Below are 27,561 nucleotides of genomic sequence, written 5' to 3' on the forward strand. Positions count from 1 at the left end.
AATTAGCTTCCTTTTTCCTTTACCAATATATTTACCCAATAACATTAGCCTACAGCTGCATACGACATTAGGGTATAGCAATCCACTAAAAGTACCCATGTTAGAAACAGAAACAGCAGCTGAAATAAAATATGATAGCACAAGATCGGTACATATCTACTGAGCAAAACGGGTTACCAGAGGTGAAGACTGAATAGTAATATCAGAAGTAATGCACATGATTAAATCTCTTCATACTGAGACTCTACTAATAGCAGTGGAATTTAAAAAAAAAATTGTAGGGTGTAATCACCTTAAATCAAGCTTTATTAATATTTTGAATGAATGAATGAAGTGAATACCTGAATGAATGACTACTGCAGTCATAACGTTTAACACCTTGAGATGTTCACAATTTGGAATACACAGAGAAGATGACTTGAATACAAACAAACTGGTTGAAATTCAATGTGGTTCACAGTAAAGATGCAGTGCCTTTCTATTTGTAGAACAAAGAATCTCAAGCAAAAACATATATACAACTAAAATATTTTCAAGTGCAATTATCCAAGGCTTTAAAAAGAATATATACATTTTACTATGTAATTCTTTCTTGCCCCCCCCCAACACCACCACCCTATATCTTTTTAATGTTTGGCATAAGTGAACAACAAACCAGAATAGAATACGCATTTTTTTAAAGACTAATTTACTCCTGTTCTATTTAAGAGCAACACACAACCACTTATAACTATAGCCTTTTAAAAGAGCATCCTTATATAAAACAGTGGGGGGTGGGGGGAATCCCTGCTATACATATGAAGCACAATTTAAGCCCAATACAACTGACCAATCAAAATTAGTGAATGCACTGCATCTCTCTGCAGTGGAGAGAAGCCACAAGGTAGGCTGTCATTCTGCAAAAGCTGCCCAGAACAGGCTTTCCTCTGAAAAGCAGTGCCATTCCTTTTTAGAAAGACTGAATCTAAGTGTTGTCTCTGGAGACAAGAAGCCCTCAGTATGTTAAATTACTTTCATTATGTATTTTCAGATGCTTATTGATTCCACAGTAGGAAGAGTGAGAGACTGCAGCAGCCTCCAAGCAGCACTACATGTTCCATACATGAGCAGTACTGCTGAAACAATGGCACAGTGCAGACACACATTTTCATTAAGGTCTTTTGCGAAGAGGTGTTTATGACCCTCTTCCCCCAGTCCTCTACTAACCAGTGAACAAAATGAATCAATCAAAACTGGAAACGCTTCAACTACATCAAGAATTTATCAAATCTTTAGCAGAGGTAAGATGTGTTCCTTATTATAGTATTCAGTTGCTTTTGAACCAGCATAGTGGGGTAAAATTACTTTGAAAAATTTCAGCCTAAATTTTAAGAGTTTATTTGCTTAATTCTACTTATTGCTAAACATGTATCTTTTAGATCTATTTATTTTAAGACATGATATGTTTTAAACGTAATTTTTTAGGATGCAATGTTAAATACAAAGAATATTCTTTGTTGAATCACTCTGAAGATAGATATCAGCTTTTTAAGTTACTTCAGATATACTAAATATCCTTAATGTCATCAGTAGTCTTTCTGAAGTGTTCAAAAAATGCTTGTATTTCTTGAAAGAATCAGGTTTACTATTTAGCTATTATTTATTACTCAATTTTAGGTTTACTATTGGGCATGTTCATTGAAAATTATTTAATTTGCAGTCACCTTTTACATCACCCTTTACATTTCAATTACACTAACAGTTCATCAATGGAAATTTATAGTGTTTTATCATGGAATCTGTTTTAATCAGTTAAAAGTCAAACCATGTGCTAATAAGCAAGTGACAATATTTTACAGCAGGAAATACTGTAAAATTTATTATAAAGATAAGAGGGAATGACAGTATGTTTAATGTATGCTAATTGCTCATAATCTCTGAAAATACAGGTTAACTTCTAAAATGAGAGCAGAAATTGGTTTAAAAAAATACAGCTTTTCTTTCATGGTAATATTTGTAATGTTAACTCTATTACTAAATATTATACTTACAGTCTTTGTTAGGAAAAGAGAATATTTAAAGAAACCGTTAAATTTATGCATAAGCTATGGCTCTAATAATACAGTTTGCTTACTTTGATAACAAATACTGTGTATGGTGTTAAATCAACACAACTAAAGTAACTTTCAATTAATAGGAAATTATTAGGAACCCTATTCCTTAACCATTTTTTTTTTCTTTTTCACAAGGGCCCAAAGCAGCTAATTCAGTATTTACAACTGACAATATGAAGAATGCATCTGACCCATCACCTCCCTAGCTGTCTGAACCACAAGCTGCAGGATATTCTTGCAACAATGATTTTAAGACATTAAGGAGTTAAAACCGGAGAATACAGGTCTACATTACTGCTGGGATATAACACATCGACAGTAATCATCCTAAGAAGATGCTATATAAAACAGCCACAAAATGAAAATATAACTGTAAAAGCCTGAAAACAAAATGGTGAGCGTTTTTAAAGGGGGAGTTTATACTGCAACATCCCAAAATTGTGGAGCCACCGATTCTTGAAGAAACAATGAAACATGGATTGCCAAGAGAATGACATACATTACCAGCAAGCTAAATGAAGCTTTAGCAAGTATTTTTCTGCACTAAATATTCAGATATTCGTATCAATTGATATTACTAAAGGATTTTTCCATCTGAGTTTTATGACCAATTATGTATACTCTTCTAATGAAAACAAACCAAATTAAATAGCAGATGGTTTTTATCAAGAGAACATGGACTGGACTTATAACCAAGTTATGTGACCAAGAAATCATTTCAAAATAATGAGGACTGCTATAGAAACAGATTTACATTTGTAACAAAAGGATGTCTAAGTACATTTTAGAAGCTAGAAACCTTATGTTTCTTTTGTTTTCACATGTTCTGGAAAATAAAGAGACATCATCACATATTCTCTCAAAGGGAAACAATTCCTATCATTTGAGGAAGTTTCTCTCGGTCGTGACTTTTTAAGGCAAAACAAACACAAGTATTTTGTACTGGTCTTTAGAAATTCATCAGCCAACTAAATCTCACAATTCATGCAGTTGAAGTATTGGAGAGAAAAATGAAAGAATTCCTACAAGACATGAAATAAAACACAGCTACTTCACTGTTGTCAGGTAAAAACTCATGTCCAAATCTGTTAATGACATTATGTATCATATTGTGAAAAACTGCTATAGTGAGCCAAAAGGCCCATAAGGCAACAGCAAACAGGTAGGTCAGAAGATGCATGCACCCCAGGACACTGTTTAACATTTACAAGAGAAAAGAATCTTGCTCTAGAGTAGATGCATTTTCCTTAATTATCATCTAAACTGACACTTCTGCTTTATTTAATTCTAAATCTAACTGATGTGACAAAGACCTGATGTTTAATCTGTCAGTTCAGAAAATTTGGCACACTTTAAAATTTTCCATTTTTATAGGATTTCAATGCTGGCTAAGACCTTCACTTACTCAAATATATGCCTTTAGTAAGCTCAAAAGAAATTAATAATGTTAGCATTTGTGTTTCTGAAACACAACCTTTAAAATAATATGCATAAATAAAACTATATTCTAAAACTTGTCAAAGGTTACATCAAGTGAAAGGCTAACATGAGTTCTGAAAATTATTAGCTTTTATAATTTGTCATGATTTTGCAGGCAAAATGCTGTATTTGAAATGTGAAATATAGTTGGTTGTATGATTTTATATTTTAACTAAATATACTAATTACTGACATTTTAGCCCAGCAAATCAGACATTATTTTTATAAATTACTCTAAACTTCTATATATTAAAACATAGATATGCATGAATTAGCAAGAGTTTGGCTTTTTTCTTTTAATTTTCCTCAAAATGATACACACTGCGTGATTTACACAAAAGGTTTCACAGGAAATGTGTAACTTTAATAGATTGCTCAGAAAATGGGCTTCAGATACTCCTTTTCCCTAAAATTTCATTTTTTGCTTTAAAAATTCTGTTTAATAAAATCAACTGATGCATTCTTTTAAACCACCTTAAAAATGGCTATTTCTTAATATGATATTAAATTTCAATTTTCTCCTTCTACAAGATATGAAAGGGTGTGGTCACAAAATAAATCATTCATTCATAAGAGTGATTAGTGCTCTTTTACTAAGGCCTGTGGTGTTTTACTTCAAAATAATGTCCTTTTTTTCCAATTTTTATAAGTTTGCTTGTTATAAAGTTCAGTGAGCACTTTCACTGAGAAATATGAAATATTTATCATTTGCCTACTTCAGTGGGAAATAACTCCAGATATCCCCAAACACACTGTTGACTGCTGAATATGAATTTCAATCCAGAGCACGGACAAAGTGATTTAAAACAAACTAGTGCTCTGTGCCACTTGTCATTTTAAGTGAACATTTGTCCTGTTCATTTGAAATCTCATGGGAATAATTACACCTACACTAATTGTGCTACAACATGTTAAAATAGCGTTTATTTTCCACCTACTCACAACATTTTAAAATGAAATCTTAAAACACTGGGCTAAAATTAGTTTTGCATATTGGGTAGTTTTATTATACAAAAATATACTGTATCTCAAATAATAACCTTGAAAAACCCAAATAAGGAAAACCTTTTTAGTTTATTAAACAATTTTGAACTATATAGGAGCAATCCCCAGTACAGTTATTTCTTCAGATGGGGAACCCAATTTCCCTGTACATCAAAACAATGCAAACCTTGATGTTTCCTAATTCTACATTTTCCATTAATAGTTTATAAATTTAAAAATTAAACTAAGTACACAATAAAAAAATTTTTTTACAAAGAACACAGGTTTTGTACGTCCTTTAAATTGCCAAATATCAAATAGTTTATTCTATTTCACTTTCTAGGGAAAAAACCAACTGCTCCAAAAGAATGTGTTTTTCTCCCATTCTGGAAATCAACATGCAGTCTGAATCTAACATTACAGTGCGAGATGACATTGATGACATCAACACCAATATGTACCAACCACTATCATATCCATTAAGCTTTCAAGTGTCTCTCACCGGATTTCTTATGTTAGAAATTGTATTGGGACTTGGCAGCAACCTCACCGTACTGGTACTTTACTGCATGAAATCCAACTTAATCAACTCTGTCAGTAACATTATTACGATGAATCTTCATGTACTTGATGTAATCATTTGTGTGGGATGTATTCCTCTAACTATAGTTATCCTTCTGCTTTCACTGGAGAGTAACACTGCTCTCATCTGCTGTTTCCATGAGGCCTGTGTATCTTTTACAAGTGTCTCAACAGCAATCAACGTTTTTGCTATCACTTTGGACAGATATGACATCTCTGTAAAGCCTGCAAACCGAATTCTGACAATGGGCAGAGCTGTAATGCTAATGATATCCATTTGGATTTTTTCATTTTTCTCTTTCCTGATTCCCTTTATTGAGGTAAATTTTTTCAGCCTTCAAAGTGGAAATACATGGGAAAACAAGACACTTTTGTGTGTCAGTACGAATGAATACTACACTGAACTGGGAATGTATTATCACCTGCTAGTACAGATCCCAATATTCTTTTTCACTGTCATAGTAATGTTAATCACATACACCAAAATACTTCAGGCTCTCAATATTCGAATAGGCACAAGATTCTCAACAGGGCAGAAGAAGAAAGCAAGAAAGAAAAAGACAATTTCTCTAACCACACAACATGAGACTACAGACATGTCACAAAGCAGTGGTGGGAGAAATGTAGTCTTTGGTGTTAGAACTTCAGTCTCTGTAATAATTGCCCTCCGGCGAGCTATGAAACGACATCGTGAACGACGAGAAAGGCAAAAGAGAGTCTTCAAAATGTCTTTATTGATTATTTCTACATTTCTTCTCTGCTGGACACCAATTTCTGTTTTAAATACCACTATTTTATGTTTAGGCCCAAGTGACCTTTTAGTAAAATTAAGGTTGTGTTTTCTAGTCATGGGTTATGGAACAACTATATTTCATCCTCTATTATATGCATTTACTAGACAAAAATTTCAAAAGGTCTTGAAAAGTAAAATGAAAAAGCGAGTTGTTTCCATAGTAGAAGCTGATCCCATGCCTAATAATGCTGTAATACACAATTCTTGGATAGATCCTAAAAGAAACAAAAAAATTACCTTTGAAGATAGTGAAATAAGAGGAAAATGTTTAGTACCTCAGGTTGTCACAGACTAGGGAAAAGGCTAAGTTTCACCAAACCCACATTCAGAAGTTTTAAATTTAAATTGTAAAAAATTACTGCCAAATATAAGAAAAACATTTTAAGTACTGGTTATGTTGTAAATTTTCAATGTAAATGTCAAGATTAGATTAGGTCATATATATTCAATTTCTTCATTCTTAATGTATTTGTTGCATGGCAGTTTGTTAAGGTAATATCATGTGTATATTTTGTCAATATTATGTCCATCAGAAGATATTTATGTGAGTCATATTTTCTAAAGAATAAATACATAGCCTTAAAACACTGTATAACTTTAAAATATAACTGACGCAGGTATCCTTGCTTTTTTTTTTTATAAAGTGTATTGTTTCTAAGCCACAAACTATAGATATATTTATATGTTAACAACTGGAATAGCATTTTAACATAAAAACCAAAATTATGGGCTCCAAGCAACCAAAATGACCCAGGATTTTCTATACCACTATATTATGTTTTCTAGCATAGTCTACTTGCTATAATATTTGATGCATCAAAAATAATGAACTATATATGAAACTTTATCCTTTTTGGAATGTAGGAAATTGTAGGATTTATCAGGATTTTAAAATTCAAGAACCAAAAAACAAACAACCATGTATATGCACATCACGATAGGGGAACTTTTGAAATTCAAGATTATTATGAAAAAGAGACTGATTTTCTAAGATCAAGGGCACTATGCCTATAATATACAAATGAACTGACAATAAAAGGAAGGAAGAAAACTAAGGCTTCTTTCCTCCTTCCTCACTTTGGTTGAGTTAAGCCAAATGCTCTGGATTAATACAGTATACTGGCAAAAACCAGTGCATTAAAATAAACAGACATCCTAACTTTATTCAAGTCAGCCTTTTTGTATAACAGAAGTTAACTACTAAAATCTGAATACAAGGAAGGAAAAAAAAAAAGACTATGTCATTATAGAAAAGCCAACTATTTCTAATTTTAGAAACATAGCAACTTTAGAGTAATACAATTTACACAATGTTCCTACACTATCAGAGCTCCCAAGTGTTTCAAAATATAGTAGTCCTTTTCAACTCTCAAAATCATTAAAGTGGCAATAAATCTTGTGAATTTCTTTCCACTACACCACTTAATTAAATTTAAAGCATTTTGCCTCCAATCCCCAATTCATGTTAGAAAACTGTGAAATTACTAATCCTAACTCTAGATATCAGGTTTGAGAATCTCATATCAAACGAGTATTTTCCAATTGTTATAATCTAATAATCTATCGATGAGTGCTAATTATCACTGTACCTGAAAAACAGCAATAAGTTATTTAAAGTAGGCAAATACTTGCTCCCTTGTAATTGGTTAACTGGACAATTCTTTATTCTGTTTTTTCATACTGTATTCACTAAATCAAGTAACAACTCATTTTTAAATAAAAATTTTTATGTCAAACAATTCAATAATAATCTCTCATTGAAAGAAACATGTTTTCATTAGGTGGTCTTCTATAATTAAAAATTAAATGTTGGACTGTGAAGAAAACAACCAATTCAATAATATACCACTTTTATGTAAATAAATGAAATTCATCCAATTTAGTTTACTGAATACCTTATCCCTTGGGGAAATGAGCACCATGCAATAGAAGGAATTCACTGAGGTTTACATGACAAACTTAATAGTGATATATTTCTGATAATAATGTTATGTTGACATAATGTCAAATCTTGGCAAAGAAGCAGTTTCCTCCTGCCTTACTTTGTATTCTTTTATGGAATTAAAGAATGCTTCAATTTGACAAAATGTAGCATAAACAACTAAGACTTATTTTTTGAAAACTTTAAGAGAAATTAGGATTGCATAAAGACATTAAGAAAATTTTCATTCGACAAATATATTTAGCACAGAATATCTCCTAATATATTCATTTAAAAATTTTTAAATAATTTTGTACTTGAATTTCTGAGCATAAATATTTTAATCTCTAGCTTTATAATCTTAATAAAAATTAGACTATTTTTAGAAAAGTCTTCATGTTAAGAAAAACCCTTTGTGTTCTAAATATTTTTCATCTTCAAGTCTATAAACATGCCAAAGAACTCAGTTTAAAAACATTTTTCTAATAAATCTGCCTAAACTGCGTTCATGCCCTCTTGTTCTCTGTAATAAGAAATCTAACAAAATAAAAAATAAATAGCAAATATTATAATGTTGCCCTCTAAGCTGTTACTACTTCTACACTTGACACTGGAACTATTAACAAGCATTTCTGTCCACCTGTAATGATCTTTCAGACATACAAAAGTACAACCACCGGTTTACAACAAAGAATATTCATATTTACCAGATAACCTCTAGTAGCTTTTCAGTGTTAAATAATATGTAATATGTAAACCAAAATAACATTTATGTTAAAAGTTCAGCTTTTAAAAACAAGTCACAAATACGTTTGCAATTACTGATCTCAGCTTAAAGGAGAGAATGAGAAGCTTAGATAACTTTTTATTTAAATGTTGTTCAATGAAAAGGTGAAATATTTTTATTTTTCTTATGATGGCCCTTAACACAATGTGTAAATGTTTTACTTTATTTCAAATAATTTTACCAAAAAAGCATTAATGCTAATTTTTCATGTTAGAATGAAATTTTTAAATGCAAAAGCAATAGAGGTAACAATACATTCAATATGGGATCTTCTTAAAATCATATTTTTCTATCCATAGGCCACAAATAATATCAATTTCTATATAGCTAACTGGGTTAGTTCTTGAAAACTACTGAAATAAGAACTATTCTTTTAAAAACTAACCAAAAATGAGCTCAACAAGATATGGAACTGTTGTTTTCTCTTTTGTTTCCTAATTTAAGGTCATTGTTATTCTACCAACTAGTACCCAACTGATGTTCAGACATATTAAAAAAGAATTATTTACAATGATGCTTTATTAAAAAATGCCATTCATAGCACTGAATAATTCTATACTTCTCCCCCATAATAAGTCAATTTTTAGGTATATGGTCTATTTTTAATCCCCCAAATAAAATAATAGCAAAATCTCAGCTCTCTGGACATTAAAAAATCAAACTCCTCATTTCACTGAGATTAGACTTAAACGTAAAAACCTAAAAGTATAAGAAAGCAAGTGCTTATTCGTAGGGCTTTAGTCAACATAGTAATTTCAAGACTACTTTCCAAAGTCAATAAAACTTTTGGTTTTATTATATTTTATGATTGTACATTTAAGTAAGCTTTGTAATTCAATTAACATTTGAATCCTTACAAGGTAGAAGGCATTGTAGCTGATACTTATATGGCAGAAACTCATATATTACCCTCAGAGCTTAAAATCTAGAATCGAGGTAGTAAAAAGTATGGTAATACCTATTAAAAAAGCAGAATGTGGCAAATGTAAATTAAAAAGAATAACGTTCTTAGCAAACTTAATAAGAAAAGAATTATGTTGGATTTAAGAACAATACACACAAAAGCATTGTTGAGGAAAGCTACTAAAGCATATCATGGAAACAGTAAATTGTTCTCTTTAGAAGAAAAATAATACAGTAGTGAGAAGTTGATATGGTAAGTTAAATTAGAACCAAAAGACAGAGGCCTTAAATGCCAGCAGAGAAATCTGAGCAGGGGAATAACGTGATAAGAAATGAGCTACAGAAAAAAAAAAACAACAAAAACAGCAATATGTAGAAAGAGTTGATTGAGTAAGACACAGAAATGGGAAGCTGAGAAAGCAAAGAAAACACACAGGATAGGAAGCTACTGCCATCACCCTGATAGGTAATGAAAGGCCTGGCAACAAGTGCTGGCAGTAGCTCTACAAAGGAGCATACAGATGTGACAGGCAACGTCAATGCAGAATCAATAGGGTATCCAACTAACTAGAAAGCCAACTGTTTTAAGAGAGTGAAGAATTAAAAATGATGGCCATAAAAAGACCACAAGAAATTAGATTTCCTCAATGATCTAAGAACTTTTTAAATTATGCTTTGAATAAAGTACATGGGTAACAAGGGCAAAAACAAAAAGAATTTCTGGCAAAGCAGAAAATTCAATTAAGTAAAATAAACATTATTCAAGAATGTTCTAGTTATTACAAATAGCCAAAATGAAAATTCCTATTTGATGTTTAAATTATCTAGTTTATATTTCACATATTGGTTTATTCAGTTTTTCCATTAAACGCATTATTTTCTTCTTTGGTAATTTTTTCAATTATAAAAAACTATAAACAATGGCAAAATTCCAAGGTATACAAAGCAAAAAATATAAATATGATCCTTTGCTTCTTTCCTAATAATTTATTATAAATATCCATCCAACTCATTATATACATATCACCTTCATTCTTTGTTAATGGCTGCATAAGAATATTTTATTTTATTTATTTATTTATTTATTTATTTATTTATTTATTTATTTATTTATATTTGGCTGTGTTGGGTCTTCGTTTCTGTGCGAGGGCTTTCTCCAGTTGCGGCGAGCGGGGGTCTCTCTTCATCGCGGTGCGCGGGCCTCTCACTGTCGCGGCCTCTCCCATTGCGGAGCACAAGCTCCAGACGCGCAAGCTCAGTAGTTGTGGCTCACGGGCTTAGTTGCTCCGCGGCATGTGGGATCTTCCCAGACCAGGGCTCGAACCCGTGTCCCCTGCATTGGCAGGCAGATTCTTAACCACTGCGCCACCAGGGAAGCCCCAAGAATAATTTTTAAAAATTAAAAAATCATATAAGCAAAGTTTCTAAATAATATTGATAAAATATCAAATACTTAAACCTTTTTCTATTATAATTAAATAGCTTCAAGCTACATTTCAAAAAGGTAAGAAAGGTAAGTTAGCAAACTGTGAAGCAGGTTCTTTTTCTAAATGGAAGTTAAAAGCAAGGGAAAAACCATAAAATAATCTATTTCTTTTCTTCCTTTCCACTCAGTAAGAAATATAAAAACTAGAGAAAACTTTTGACACCTATTTTCTTTACATCTCAAAGATAGACACCTGTGTGAGATCCCTATGGGACTGGGGTGAAGTCAAAGAAAGCTAAACGTGAGATGACTAATAATAAATCTTAGGAAAGAGAGAAGCTCAGATCACAATATAAACAAGAAATATAAGGAGATAATTAAACCCATATAAGGCAGGAAAAAGATCGAAAATACTCAGAGATGCTCAACTCTTAGAGAAATACAAAGAGAACATAGAACTGTGGGTTAGAGAGTTCACAAAAGAAAGCTAATTTGAAGACTTTTGCTAAGAAGCATTCCAAACAATGAAAGGATTAAAATAAAACCCAGACAACAGATAGACTGGACAGATTAGTAATATGATAACATATATTACATCATAAGAAGTAGAATGAAAGAATACTATAACAATTCACAAACATCTGGAACAGAGTAGTACTGAGATGTAGAAACAAAAGGAAAATTGGGTTCATCGTTAATACGAAAGCTATCACCTTCGAAAGAATACTCATTTTTATGAGAGAAAAAGAGATGAGCAAATTTAACACAGTAATATTTCTCCCCGGCTCATGATAAAATTAGGTGTGAAAATAACCCTAAGTATCCCTACCCTTCTATTCACACATTTTTTTTTTTTTTTTTTTACAGACCTCTATAAGCTGTATCCATGGTTTTCAAGCATGACAGCTTTGTACTTCCACCAGCAAGTGGTAAAAAGCACTGTCATTCCTATCAGGGCCACCAATATCAACTCCATACCATTATCAAACTATGAAGCATCAAGTAAGATAAAAAAGGAGAGCTGAGTCTGTCTGGGATTGAGGTCATTTTCCTCACCCTGCTTCCATGAAAGCAATTATGTCATATTTCTGAGAGACATTAAGCAAGACAGACTACCAAAACACATCCATCAATTTTTCAGGGAGAAAAGAAAAAGGAGCAAGAGAAGATAGTAACATTATGAGGAATCACTTTCCACTCAGACAGTTTTGGACATATAATACTAATAAGGGATGCAAAATGAAAAATTTTTAATTTAACATAAAAAATTTTAATGTCAATGCTAACAATGAGAGTTCTGGCCGTATGAGACACGGACTGTAGGAATGAGAAATATATATGGGACTGATATATATAAACAGCAGCCTTTAATATTATACACAATCCCATATGTCATACGGTATGTGGAATACGGATTGGGTAGAGAAGAACCAAAGATATGTATTTCACTCTAATATTGTTAATGCCTCACTCAGAACAGTCTGAAATGTAAAAAATCAAACTACATAATCTACACTTAAACAATTTTCTTCCCAATTCTTAAAAAGCTGCAGTCTTTCTTTTGCTAATGAATTTTTTCCAAGTATCACTTCTTACAAGCAACAAAATGCTAGCAAACTGTAGCTACCTAAATTTATAAAACTGTCTTTAATCCACACAATAAAATAATGGTCTGTAATACTAACGTAACCTTTCATAATGCTTCCCCAAAAAAGTGATAAATACTAATGGATGAGTAAAATATTTGTGAAATTTTGTGAAAGGAACAATTTTTAAACTTCTGACCCTATGGAACCTTGTTTAGGAGAGAGTTCCTCAAACTATAGCCCACCTGTATCAGAACCTCTATGGTGTCTGTTTGGAAACTGCAGTTTCTGGGCCCCACCTTTACGTAAGGAGTCAGAACCGCTATAGCTGCAGCCCTGAATAATAAGTTTTAATAAGTACCCTCAGGTGATTTGTGTGCTAAAGCTTAAGAACCATTACTTTATATAACACACAGAAGACAGACTGTGTATCAAAGTGACAGACATTCAAGTAACTAATAAATGAAAAGATACAGAAGCAGCTCTAAACTCAATTCAGGCCACAGTGCCTTCTTAAGGAAAAAATTTTTAAGCTTACTTCATTTTAACTAATAAAATTTTAATTGAACCATATATACTATAGTTCAGCAGGACATCTGTTTCCTTAAGAACTAAAATTCTATTTTCTAAAAAGAAGTTACCTAGGCAAAAGTTTCCTTTAAAAATCATACACTCAGGGGGCTTCCCTGGTGGCGCAGTGGTTGAGAATCTGCCTGCTAATGCAGGGGACACGGGTTCGAGCCCTGGTCTGGGAAGATCCCACATGCCACGGAGCAGCTGGGCCCGTGAGCCACAATTGCTGAGCCTGCGCGTCTGGAGCCTGTGCCCCGCAACGGGAGGGGCCGCGATAGAGAAAGGCCCGCGCACCGCGATGAAGAGCGGTCCCCGCACCGCGATGAAGAGTGGCCCCCGCTTGCCGCAACTGGAGAAAGCCCTCGCACGAACCGAAGACCCAATACAGACAAACATAATAAATAAATAAATAAATAAATAAATATATAAGGTTACCAACCAAAAGTCAATCACTCTCCTATATGCCAGCAATGAATAAGTGGAATTTGAAAAAAAAAAAAAAAAAAAAAAAAAAAAAAAAAAAAAAAAAAAAAAAAAAAAAAAAAAAATCATACACTCAGAAGATAAAATAGTACTAAACATAAAGAAGATGACACTATAAAGTGTTACTTTCACTTCATTCAGCCAAAATATTCTGTTAATTATAAACTGCACAACTACTGTTTATCATAATGTTATCTTACTTTGACCAGAAGGTAAGCACTACACTTGCATATTTTTGCTCATTTCAATACAAAACTTATTACTTCTAAAATAAGTTCACAGGGAAAATACTAAAAAACTCTGTTTTGTGTATCTTTTGAACAGATGTCACTCAAGTTAGGTAGATGGTTTGAGTCAAACATTTTTCCTTTATTATTGTAATTTCTCTTGTTTGTGCCATCAACACAATTTAGGAAATATTCAGCTACTCTTTGGTAATTTATGACAACTTTAATTTCCTATTCTGTTTTATAACAGTTTAAGTAACACTGATATTCAGTGTTACTTAAATACTTCAAATGGTATTACAGAAGCACTACTCTGGGCACATTTCTTATTAACCCTTTCACTAAGAATTCTTTCCAACAACATTGATATTATCTTCTGTTGTAATTCTTTTGCTTTTTAGCATTTTCACTGAATCATAGAACCAACAGAACTATAGAGTGAGCTAGTATTACTGAAAATGGGCTGCTAGTGAATACAATTTAAATACATAAAGAAAACAGTTTAGGTGATTGAATATAGCCACCTTACAGAAAAACATATGCCAAAAAATACATTTCAGATAAACAATGACTTTGGTGTAGGTTTCCTGGAGTCTCATAAATCCCCTGAAATTGTGTGCAAAATTTAATGTGTATCTGTATGCGTGTTTTTCTCTGGAGCAAACATCTACAAATTCAAAAAGATCCTCACAAGAGCATGTCATCGAAAACTAAAACAAAAACTATTCTTTTTTTAATTATTATTATTTTTTTTAACCACGCCACGCGGCATGCGGCATCTTAGTTCCCCAACCGGGGATCGAACCCGCGCCCCCTGCAGTGGAAGCGTGGAGTCTTAACCACTGGACTGCCAGGGAAGTCCCTAAAACAAAAATTATTCTTAGTGTTAGGAAGAAAGTAGGAAAGCAAAATTGGTAAATATTATACATAATTTATTTATAGCCTGCCTTATTCTAAGGAAAATATAAGAACTTTTAAAAGCATCTAATTTAAGATACAATTAAATTAAATGAGAAAATAAATATAATAAAATCATAGCAAACAGACTGAAAAGAATGAGAAAAGTTAAATTAAAATTAATCCTGGTTTGAAATAAAAATGTAAAACATGTATCATTATCTTGCATTCTTACAAGAGATGAGTCAAAAATTGTTCCCTGTGCTTTCCATTAGGTCAGATAGAGAGAAAAGAACCTGAATACACAACTCAGCATTGCTAAAATAAAAATCCTCTAGCTGTTCAAAAGTACCAACTATTCTTAATACTGAGACCAGAAAGCAGTGCCTTTCATGGATCTTCTCAGAAGGTATGTAATGTATAAATGTTTCTACAACAACTTTAAAGACAACCAAAGTCTCATATGGTTGTTTCTTAGGTCCTTCAAAATACAAAAATGGCTACAACAACCTTACAGAAAAGACAACAAGAAGTTTCTTAAGGCTGATGGTTATAATTTTCCTCAATGTACTATAATGGCATCAAACTAAAAGAAAATTCAGTAAAACGAATTATATGGGAATGAATAATATAACATTGTCCAGGTATAAAACCCTCTGCAATTCTGGTTTAATCCTAGGACAGATTCTAGAATACTAAAGCAGTGGATCTCAACCACTTGGTACACATCTACAGGGCTGATCAGACTGGTTGGAAGAGAGAAATGGCACTTCCAGATGACAAGAAGACAGATGTTCTTAAAAACAAAACAAAAAGGCACCCAGGTAATTCTGATGTAATTATTCCTCTCATCCTCCTCACTCCCCAACTTTCAGAGATTACTAATTAACAGAAACGGATAGAGTGATTAGCATTCAGAAAAATCTTCCATAAATATTCTTTCTCAATGAAATTCTAGAAAAACTCATTGGCAGAGAAATGGTTAATTGCAAAACCCTAAACCTGAAGAGCCACCTGAGCTGAGGCAAAGACTAACATCAGGAGAATTACACTCCACACTTGACAGAGATCGCTTCTAGCAAATTCAAAAATGACAAGTTAAAGAACTGAATTTTCATCTACTAATTTTAAGATAAATCTACTTTGTCCTAAATTTCTAGTCCTCATTATAACATCTTCTACCTATCAATGATTCAAAGACACAGTTTAAACAGATACAATGAGCTAAAAAAAAACACCAAAAAAAACCTGTGCTTTCAACTACATGATAAAAGACACCATATAAATATTTTATCACTGTTGTTAAATACAAGAAATAAGATATCACTATCATTTATATTAACGAATACACTTACTGGTTCTACAACACAACTAACTTCTCAAAATACGTAAATGTTTCTAAAATCTTATTGAGTAATGTATGTCACAGGATCTAGTAGGCAGATCACAAAATGCCCAGACAAAATTGGCAAGCAGCAATAACCATAAAATCCTAGTTACCAACATAAGTCTGTTATCTTGTAAGCATTTTTTTTAAATCATAAAATCACTTTTATAAGGCTCATTATAATAGCACTTGGCCCTCACTTGCCCAAATCTGAACATTTCATAAAAGGTTTGGGTTGTAGGCACGTACAAAAGCGGCAGCGATAAGACAAATAATGTCAACATCAATATCACAGGGCAAAATATAACTACAACAAGAGTACAAATGAAGAGCAATGGAGCACATGTCCCTGGAAAAGCTGCTGAAAGGAAATGACACTTGAAATAAACTCTGACTGAGGAATAAGACTGGCTGATGGCCAGTAACAGGTGTAACTATAAAACTGTAAAAATTATACTAAAAGAAATCAAAGAATAAGATAAAATGAACTGGGAATTATACTTACAGTCTATAAAGCAGAGCAAATTTACCTCTATTGTGTAAAGAATACATACCTACCAACCAATACAGCAATAGGAAAATGGGCCAAGAACAAGTAACTCATCAATGAAAAACAAATGACACACACAGCAAAAACAAAATGCAAATTAGAGTAAGTTAAAAAACAAGTTAATATACTGTTTTTCACATATGCGACCTGGCAAATAATTTTTAAATGCTAATGTTTATTAATTATGACAAAGTTGTAGGTATACTCTCTCACATTAGTACTAGAAAGAAATTTCATTTTGAAATATTAAGCAAAACATTAAACATAACCTTTGACCAGGAAATTCAACTTCTTAAATTTATCCTAAGGAAACAATGGAATAATTGTACAAAAATGTATCTCCAAGCATGGTCATAAAAGGACAGTTATACTAGTAAATAATATTAAAATGACCAAAATAGTTAACAATAGTAGACTATTTACATAAATTACTGGAAAGTTTTCATCTGAATATTACCCAGCCATTACAATGATATAGATTTATGTTTATTAACATGGAAGGATGTCCATAATGTAATATTAAGTGCAAAAGAATATGTACAATAGATATAGTAATGTACAAGGAAACAGTTGAGAGACTTCCCAAAATAAATCCGTAGGTGACACCTACCTACATGTTCTAGTTTTCAGCAATTAATACATACCTGAATTTTCTAGTTTGCACAATTAACATATATTATAATTTTACAAATTAAAAAATTATCCTATTAAACCACTGATAGTAGTATGACAGTAGTACTTAATTTTTTAAATAACACTAGAATTGAGCTGATTATTCTGAAAAAATTAAAATATATAGCATATGGCAGGCCTTATGAAAATTCCTCCCTCAGCTACATTTAGGAACTTAATAGTCACCAAATATAAGTATAAAATTATATTATTAAATGAAACTTATACAAGTAAAACTGAGCCTTTGAAAGTCAAATTAATTAGTCACTAGGACGTATTTAAAATAGACATTTTCTCCACAAAAGTACTGTCCACATTGAGACTGCTTTGTCAATATTCAGGTCTTGTTCAGTTTTATGTGACCTTTCATTTATGAGCATACTTTATAAAATACTCATTTCTCTGCCATATTTTGTAGAAATTTAAAAAGATGAAAACATATCATAGTTATTTAATTTTCTTGGTTTATTTTAAACCAAAGTAGTAGTAGATAGCATTTTTCTCCTTTCTTCCTCTTACATTCAAAACTATATATATTTTCCCAAAGTTAAAATATTAAATATATGAAACATAACATTTTTCATTTTAAAAACCCTGGGCAACTCCATAAACACAGCATATTAATTATGATTTCTCCACCCCTTGGTATCTTCCTTTTATAAGTTTTCTGATATTATCTTGTACTTTTAATTAGGCCAGGTTATCAAATCTAAAAAAAATTCATTAAGCTGTATACTTGAGTTTGTGCACCTTTTTTATACTTCAATAAAATGTTAAAAATAAAACTGACATCTATTTAATTTTTTTTTTTTTAATTTTTATTTATTATTTATTTTTGACTGTGTTGGGTCTTCGTTTCTGTGTGAGGGCTTTCTCCAGTTGTGGCGAGCGGAGGCCACTCTTCATCGCGGTGCGCGGGCCTCTCACTGTCGCGGCCTCTCCCGTTGCGGAGCACAGGCTCCAGACGCGCAGGCTCAGTAGTTGTGGCTCACGGGCATAGCTGCTCCGCGGCATGTGGGATCTTCCCAGACCAGGGCGTGAACCCGTGTCCCCTGCATTGGCAGGCAGATTCCCAACTACTGCGCCACCAGGGAAGCCCTGACATCTATTTAAATGATGCCTGTTTAATGCTCTTAAATGTTCTCTAGAATGCATTTAAATAATCAAAAGCAAAATACAAACCCTAGACTAAGATTTTTTTTATTTTCTTAGAATGCTCAAAATGAACACATTTAAATCCCAAACCAATCTCATATCTCAAAAGAAAAAACTGCAGGCAGCATCAATGGAGAAGAGGAACCATTACATTAAAATTTTTTTCTCTTCTCTCCCAAGCACTTATTTTTCCTTTTTTTTTTTTTTAAGTGTTAAATGTGATTTTAATAAGTAGAGGAGGTGAGCAGAAAGAAGATATACATCCAGGCGGGAATCACATAGCGTAAACCAGATGAAGAATCAGAAATGGAAGATGTGCAGTTTTTCCCAAGGTCAGTTCACTCGAAAATGAACACAACCGAGGTACTTTCAGGATAGGTTAAATGAAGTCTTGTTAAGAAGTTCATACTGTGAGCCGATGCAGAACTGACTTCCTCCTAGAGGTCCAGGTACAAACATGCCTTGGACATGTATTACAGAGTAAGCTACCACATCTGTTCCTTATTTGGCTTCGTTTAAGAGGAAAGGGTGCTATGTGTCATATAATGACCTCACAAAACTTCAGTAGGCATCTGTCCTTACAGATGAAACAGCGGGTGGGATCAACTCTTATTCCAAGTACGAGCTGGACTGGAATTCTGGGACCTCGAGTTTTTCCTTCTCCAAAGACTGAGGTCCCTAGGGATTAGGGCAACTCACCCCAGTGCAGACAGCCTCAAAATCTTTCCCAAAGTGCTTCCCGGCCCATTCCGGTCGGGGATGGGGTGTGGCGGCCTGGGCCCCCTGCTAGTTGAGGCAGGGGCAGCAGAAGCAGCAGACGGTCCGGCAGGGATTCTTCTTCTTGTACTGCATGGCATTGCGCACCTGCACCCTGGCCTGGCCGGTGCAGTCGAGGGTCTTCTGCACGATGAACTCGATGACGTCCAGGGTGTCCGCCTGCTGCTCCACCAGCATGGCCATCTGCAGGAAGAGGTCGTGCAGGTCGCGGATGCGGCTCTCCAGCCGCAGCATCTCGCGGTGGCGGCTCTCGATCTCGTTGAGGGCCGCCCGCGCGCCCTTCACGTCAGCCAGCAGGTTCTCTGCGAACACGTCCCACTTGCCTTGTTCGAACATGTCCTCGATCTGGTCGCCCGACACATCCTTGCCCATGATCTCCAGCTGGCGCTGGATGCGGATCTTGCAGTTTTCGCGCTGCTTCATCTCGGCCTGGTTGTACTCGTGCATGGCGGCCTGGAAATGGCGGGTGAGAGCGCTGTACTGTGCACGCGCGATGCGCGCCACGGCCGAGTGCACATCGTGCTGAGACTCGGCGTCCTCGCTCAGCGCCTTCATGGCGCTCAGCTTGCAGTGGATGCTCTCGCCCTGCGCCTTGATGTCCTTGGCAATAGAGTTGATGGGGCGCTTGACACTGCTGAGGCGCCGCACGGACATGAGGAAGCGGGTGTTCTGCTTTCCCAGCCGCTTCACGTCGGCAGTCAGCTGCTGGTTTTCATCCTGAAGGTCCTGGATGTCTCGGTACAAGGATTCCAGGATGTGGTGCATCTTGAACATGATATCCTCAGGGGGCGAGTCAAATTCATCGTCCTTGTCTGGGAACTGCTGTTCATACCGCTTGGTTACTCCACAAGTTCTACTAGCCGGTCCTTCATTATGCTTTGGGGTTGAGACGTGGTTTTCTTCTCTTTTTCCTCTTCATCCATTTTGTCCCCTTGCTGCAGCTCCATGTCTTTATTTGTCTTATTTTTCCCTTTAACACACTCTTCAGATGGACTGATTCCTTCCTCAAAGATGGTTTATAATTTCTGTGAGTTCATGGACCACAACCAGCATTCTTTCCTGACCAGATTCAATGGACAGTTTTTCCTTGAGGATACCTGCTTTTGGGATGATGATCTTGTTGAGGAGACTTAGGAGAAGCTGACAGATGTTCCTCTCAGGTCCACAGCTCCTTACCTTACGTATCCCAGTGTGAGCAGGAATCCTTGGTAGGAGCTGACATGGCCTTGCGTCACTAGCTCTGGGTGTTGAAAGCAGGCCGCTCCATCTGATTTCTTGAAACCCTATTTTCTTTTTTTTTTTTTTGAATTTTATTGTATTTATTTTTTATACAGCAGGTTCTTATTAGTTATCTGTTTTATACATATTAGTGTATATATCTCAATCCCAATCTCCCAATTCATCCCACCACCACCGCCCCCCACCACTTTAACCATTACATTAAAATTTTTTTAATTGCTTTTAAGCTGTACAAGTCCTTCAACTTCCACTAACAAATAATATTGTTACAGCCTCTACCCAAAATTTACAAAAGTCCCAACTTCACACAATTCTTTTGTCTTATAGCACTTTGGTTCTCATTAGCACCTCCACCAGAGTACAAGTGGAAGACATAAATAATAAGTGCAAGTAGAAGTCCTCTTCTTACTAGCTGTGTGATCCTAGGAATGTTACTTGTCTCATCCAGACTCTGCTTCCCCAACTGCAAAATGATAACATCTACCTCAGAGGCTGTTGTGAAACCTCAATGAGATAAAATATATACAATGTTTAGCACAGTACTTGCCACAAAGCAAACAATGACAGCTTTTATCATTTTTCTGAAATTTTATGTTTTTTAATGTATTTTCAATTCAATTATGTCATGTAGTTCCAAAAAAAATCACTATGTATTGATTACTGTAGTTCCTCAAAAAAGTACTTTTTCTTGTCTCAGTATTTGAGACCTGATTTTCACTTAAATGTGTTTATTCTACGTCAGTGCCCAACTTTAACTTGAAAATCTTCATAGTAATACCTCAGTATTTTGTTACCAGAAAAAATACACAAGAAATGTATATTATGTGATTTTTTAAGAAAAAACAAAAAAAGATGTCATTTTTGTACACATAAGAGTAGAACACACGACCACAGATGATGATGTATAACCAATGTCACCTTCAAAATATATAAATTCATCCTTTAGTTCTATTTCTAAAGAAAGAAGGATAAGAGGAAAGCAATATTGGAGGGACCTACTATATGCTAGGCAAGGTTGAAAACAATCTATAAATTTGTCTCATTAAATCTACCCAACAGTCCTTTGAAATCTGAGAGAGAATTTACCTTTACCTTGTCGATATTCACACAGTTAGCAGGAGCAATGCAAATGGGATTTAAAGCAAGCTCTAGATGGCTTCAAAGCCTATGTTCTCCTATCTCTTAATCACAAACTACATAGCAGGAACAATTACATTATTTTATGCTATAATTTTATGACATTTTGAAGTCTCTAAAATGTTAATAAAGTATTACTTTGATGAAAGAAAAGTTTGTGAATACTGTGCTGTTCTAGTTATTACATTAAAATAACTAGCTTGCAAGTGCCCATTCAACAAAAATGTTCAGAAATCATAAATCATTTATAAATCATTTATCTCAGTAGAAGTCTTCCCAGCTACTCCTTTTCAGTTTTTATTTTCATTGCTACATTTTAACCCACTCTAGAATATCAATTTCATTACTTCCTTTTAGGTAGAAAGTCTCCACATCAATTAGATGGCTGTTCTTAAGTATCCCCAAACCTTATTTTAAAAAAACAAAAAATACCTTCTCTCTCTTCTCCACCCTCTGTCCAGCAATTACCACTGTTCAGTATTTATGGAGAAGACCAAGCCGAATTTCTCAGAACACAGTTTAAAAACAAACAAGATTTTGAACTACTAACCTTACTAGGAAATTCTATGAAAAATGTCCTGTTCACATTTTTCTTCCTGTATTGAGATCCTGACTAAATATTATTCTTATTTCTGTTAGAAGTTAAGTAACTATGGCTCATAACCAGGCTCCATCACATGCCTATAACCAGATCTGGAATAACATCCTACAAGTATCCAGAAGACCAAGAATGAACTTTATTAATCAGCATAACTCTAAAACAGAAACAGTCTTAGAGACAAGCACACAGTAGCGTTTTAAAACATAGGTATCAGCAGAGAATTGAATATGTAAACCTGATTAGAATAAAAAATAGTTTTCTTTTACTCCCAAATTATTTACCTGTAAAACCTTAAATTGGCCTGAGGCCATTATTTGTTTCTTAAGAGCAACAGGAGAAAAAATGTATAATTAGCCATGATATCAGAAGAGTATGCAGGATATTTTATAAGCCCTATCCCATTACAGCTGTTTACTTTAAAAACATCAGTTAACATTTCATATCTGTGTATAAAAAAAGTATGTTTCCTGCCAATAAAAAGACATATAACTCTGGCACTTTCTTCTTGAGGAAAAGCAGGACACATTAAAACACTGTGTGTGTATTTTATTTTGTTATGACTCTAATGTCTTTCTAGGGCAGAACTTTACAGATCAGCCATTCTCTTTCCTCCAAAACACAAAGAATCCTCCCTTCCATGTAGCTGATATGGTACAGATGCGTTTCTTATTTGCTGCCAGAACAAATTACCACAGACTTAGAGGCCTGAAAGCTACAAATTTATTATCTTCCAGTTTTGGAGGTTAGCAGTCCAAAATGAGTCACAGTGGGCTAAAATCAAGGTGTTGGCATAGCTGCATTCCTTTCTGGAAGTTCTAAGGGAGATACCATCTCCTTGCTCATTCAATTTGTTAGCAGAATTTAATTCCTTCAGGTTGTAGCACTGAGGTCCCCATTTCCTTGCTGCCTGTGAGCTGGGGACAGTTCCCAGCTACTAAAGGACATCTGCATGTCCATGAGTCCCTTCCTTTATCTTCACAGCCATCAATGGCAGGTTAAGTACTTTCACGCTTCAAATCTCTCCTGCCTCTTCTTCTACCATTGCAGCTCTCTGGCTCACTCTTCTGCCTTCCTCTTTCACTTTTAAAAACTCAAGTATTTAGAATGGTCCCATCTGGATAATCCAGACTAATCTCCCATCTCAAGGTCCATAACCTTAATCACATTTGTGAAGTCCCTTCTGCCCCATAAGGTAATATATTCAAAGGTTCCAGTGACTAAGATGAGAATATCCTTGAGGGGGCGCATTATTGTGCTTACCACACAACACCACATGCTGAGCTGCACTGACTTGAAGCGAAGAACAAAAGAGCATGTCACCACCTTTTGGCTAAAGAAGAAAAGTTCTTAGGATAAAACAGAGTTCAAAATGCTAAGCAATCTTCATCAAATACTACCATTATCAGAGAATCCATCAATTTAAGTAGACATTATCATTAAATCCTTACTTTTTAAATGGAAAAACACCTAAATATATTAACAACTTACTCAAAGCTAACTATATTTCTCACTGTAAAATAGCACTAGTTTCTACCATTAGGCTCTCTCTCTGTTCACTTTCTTTATGTTCCACAAATCTTTATCTGGAAGAAAGCTTCTCACAAAGCTAAAGACACACTGGAAGACACACAGGCTTAGATGAGGTCTTCTGAAAACCATGACACTTTTTATATCACAGAAACAAAAATGAATTTGCTAAAATGGTAATAAGACCCATGAGTGCAAGACAACAAGCCAGAATCTTAGAATTCCCATATTAAATATATCTGAAGACTAAAGAAAGGGTGTTGCTGCTTTAAACTAGTTTTGGCAAAGAGAAAGAATAACTTCTATGGGTATAATTTTTCTGTTGCTCTTCTAAGTAAACGAAAGACTTGCCTTAGAGAACAGATGAACAAAGAGAAAAAAGATCCCATAAAACTGATTTTAATCTTTAAGTAAAAATTTCCACAAAATGTCATTCTTCCAAAACAAAGTAATAACTTTTAATACTAGTAGACTCCAAAAGGCAAAGTAATTAAAGTGCCTTGGCAAATTTATTGTTCTAAGTCTGTAAGGTTACTTAGACTCTATGAAACATTCTTGTATCCATTCATTCTTAGGGAATACAGAGATTTTATATACATAAAATTCAAGTCTGCACTGAACATTACCTCTAATCATATTTTAAAACTAAAATTAGTTTGGAATCTCAACCTACAGAAATTTTTATCAAAGCGATTCAAATTTACAATGCTCATTTGATTTTATGGACTTTGAGTGCATATGCGCAAAAGGCAAATACAAATTATTTTAGTCTAGTTTCCACTAATGGCAGAGTAAATTGGTCAAGCATAGTTTCCTGCAGATAATTTCTAAACCTAGATAAGCCATTTTTAAAAACACACTTATTTGAAGGCCCTGGAAAGTGATCAAAGGCAGGAACCTACGGAAGGAAGGGTTACACTTGAAATACATAAATTGCAATGGGTAAGGATTCCAAGTTTGGGGTTTTTTGCCTAAGGGCACTGACCACCATTACTGCCATCAACTCCCATTCCAATGCCCACAGTTCTTGCAGCAGAAAAATACAGACTTACAGTCCAGAGATGGTGGAGAACATGAATTAAGGCAGAGTAACTATAAATTTAGAAAGAAAAATCCTAAAAAGAATAGAGCCACAGCAGGAGCAAGACCCAAATCCCTGGCTTACCATTAAAATACACACATGGGACAGAAGGGAGGACCCAGGAGGAGGGGGAGATGGGAGGATCCAGGAGGATGGGGAAAAGCAAGCAAAAGTCAGAGGGGTGTCTACCCTTAAAAGACTGGCAAGCCATGTGAGTTTACTGCTTTTTTTAGACTGATGGTTTTCCCCAAACAGTACACAGCTCAAGCAGCAGAAAGCTGGGGCCTTACTATAACTTGAGGTGTCACAGGACAGAGCTCAGAGCTGAAAGAGCAGCTGGAAATTTAGGAAGGAAACTCTAAAGGAAAAAAAGATACACAAAACCTGAGGCCCATGATCTTAGTATCAACTCTGCGAAAATTCTTGGTGTCATCTAAACTACAGAGGTACAGGGCTGATCTATCAGGTACCAGGTTACTAAAGCAATAGCTATAAGCCAGAAGAACTGAGCAGAGATGAAGACCACACAGTACAGGGGAAAGAATGTGTAGCTTGAGATCAGACAAGTTAACTGCCAGCTGGAACAATAACAACAAAAAACAATCCTCAGAGAACACAGTTGAATCTCAAATGACAAATATATTATTCACAATGTCCAGTTTTCAACCAAAAATTACTCCATATGTTGGATCAACAGTACAGAATAGAGAGCCCAGAAATAAACCCATACACCTACCTTCGACAAAGGCGGCAAGAATACACAATGGAAAAAAGACAGTCTCTTCAGCAAGTGGCTGGGAAAAGCTGGACAGCCACATGTAAATCAATGAAGTTAGAACACACCCTTATACCGTATACAGAAATGAGTCCAAAATGGTTTAAAGACTTAAATATAAGACACTACACCATAAAACTCCTAGAAGAGAACACAGGCAAAACATTCTCTAACATAATTCGTATCAATGTTTTCTTAGGTCAGTCTCCCAACGCAATAGAAATAAAAGCAAAAATAAACAAGTGGGACATAATCAAACTTATAAGCTTCTGCATAGCAAAGGAAACCATAAACAAAACAAAAAGACAACCTATGGATTGGGAGAAAATATTTGCAAACAATGTGACCGACAAGGGCTTAATTTCCAAAATATACAAACAGCTCATACAACTCAAAAACAAAAAAACAAACAACCCAATCAAACAATGGGCAGAAGACCTAAATAGACAATTTTCCAAAGAAGACATACAGATGGCCAACAGGCACATGAAAAGATGCTCAACATTGCTAATTATTAGAGAAATGCAAATCAAAACTACAATGAGGTATCACCTCACACCGGTCAGAATGGCCATCATTAAAAAGTCTACAAATAACAAATGCGGGACAGGGTGTGGAGAAAAGGGAACCCTCCTACACTGCTGGTGGGAATGTAAGTTGGTAACAGCCACTATGGAGAACAGTATGGAGGTTCCTTAAAAAACTATAATAGAGTTGCCATAGGATCCAGCAATCCCACTCCTGGGTATATATCCAGAGAAAACCATAATTCAAAAAGATACATGCACCCCTATGTTCACAGCAGCACTATTTACAATAGCCGACACATGGAAGCAACCTAAATGTCCATGGACAGATGAATGGATAAAGAAGATGTGGTATATAGACACTATGGAATACTACTTGGTAAAAAAGAATGAAATAATGCCATTTGCAGCGACATGGATGGACCTAAAGAATATCATACTAAGTGAAGTAAATCAGAAAGAGAAAGACAAATGCCATATGATACTTATATGCAGAATCTAAAATATGACACAAATGAACTTATTTATGAAACAGAAACAAACTCACAGACAGAAAACAAACTTATAGTGACCGAAGAGGAAAGGAAGTGGGGGAGGGATAAATTAGGAGTTTGGGATTAGCAGATACAAACTACGTACTATATATAAAATAAATAAACAAAAAGGTCCTACTATATAGCACAGGGAACCATAGTCAGAATCCTGTAATAAACCATAACAGAAAAGAATATTAAAAAGAATGTATATATATATGTATAACTGAATCATTTCTCTGCACACCAGAAACTAACACAATATTGTAAATCAACTATACTTCAATAAAAAATTACTCCACATGCAAAGAAATAGATGTACATAACCCATACTCATGAAAAAAAAATTTTAAAGGCAGATCAAAGAAATTGACTCTGCAAGTGGACTCATACAAGGGACTTAATAGACAATGACTTCAAAACAGCTAATAGTTCACCTGAAGTAATTCAACATAAGCACTTAAGTAGATTGTGCTAAATTAAAGATGCATGTTGTAATCCCTAGGAATTCCTACAAAAGTAATACAAACTTATAGCTAAAAAGTTCATAGACAAAATAAAATGGCATACACAGAACTATCTGATTAACACAAAAGAAAACAAGAAATTCCAACAAAGAAAAGCCTAGGACCAGATGGCTTCACTGGTGAATTCTACCAGACATCTAAAGAAGAATAAACACCAAAAACTTCTCAAACTGTTCCAAAAATTGAAGAGAAGGGAACACTTACTTCCTAACTCATTCTATTAGCTCAGCATTACCCTAATATCAAAACCAGACAGAGACACTACAAGAAAAGAAAACTGCAAGCCAGTATCTCTTGTAAATATAGATGCGGGAATTCCCTGGCAGTCCAGTGATTAGG

The 27,561-nt window shown here is 34.5% G+C and overlaps 3 protein-coding genes across 3 annotated transcripts in view; 1 reads left to right on the top strand and 2 right to left on the bottom strand.

Annotated features, from left to right (window-relative positions):
• COG5 (component of oligomeric golgi complex 5) overlaps positions 1–27,561 on the bottom strand; it is a 285,164-nt gene that overhangs the window by 207,160 nt on the left and 50,443 nt on the right. The gene's annotated exons all lie outside the window — the stretch shown is intronic.
• GPR22 (G protein-coupled receptor 22) lies at positions 4,910–6,227 on the top strand. Its single transcript, XM_007180887.2, has one exon. The coding sequence runs from the start codon at positions 4,925–4,927 to the stop codon at positions 6,224–6,226; it is 1,302 nt and encodes a 433-aa protein (XP_007180949.1). The 5' UTR covers positions 4,910–4,924; the 3' UTR covers position 6,227.
• Positions 19,012–20,956, bottom strand: LOC103005639 (syntaxin-11-like). The gene is given in 2 exon segments (XM_057549908.1): positions 19,012–20,117; positions 20,120–20,956. Coding segments are annotated over 2 exon segments (936 nt in total). The 5' UTR covers positions 20,223–20,956; the 3' UTR covers positions 19,012–19,284.

This window comes from Balaenoptera acutorostrata, chromosome 7 (assembly GCF_949987535.1).
Source record: "Balaenoptera acutorostrata chromosome 7, mBalAcu1.1, whole genome shotgun sequence".
Taxonomy (NCBI): Eukaryota; Metazoa; Chordata; class Mammalia; order Artiodactyla; family Balaenopteridae; genus Balaenoptera; species Balaenoptera acutorostrata.

Coding starts and splice junctions, on each gene's coding strand:
- GPR22 (XM_007180887.2), top strand. CDS start 4,925: ATGTGTTTTTCTCCCATTCTGGAAATCAACATGCAGTCTGAATCTAAC.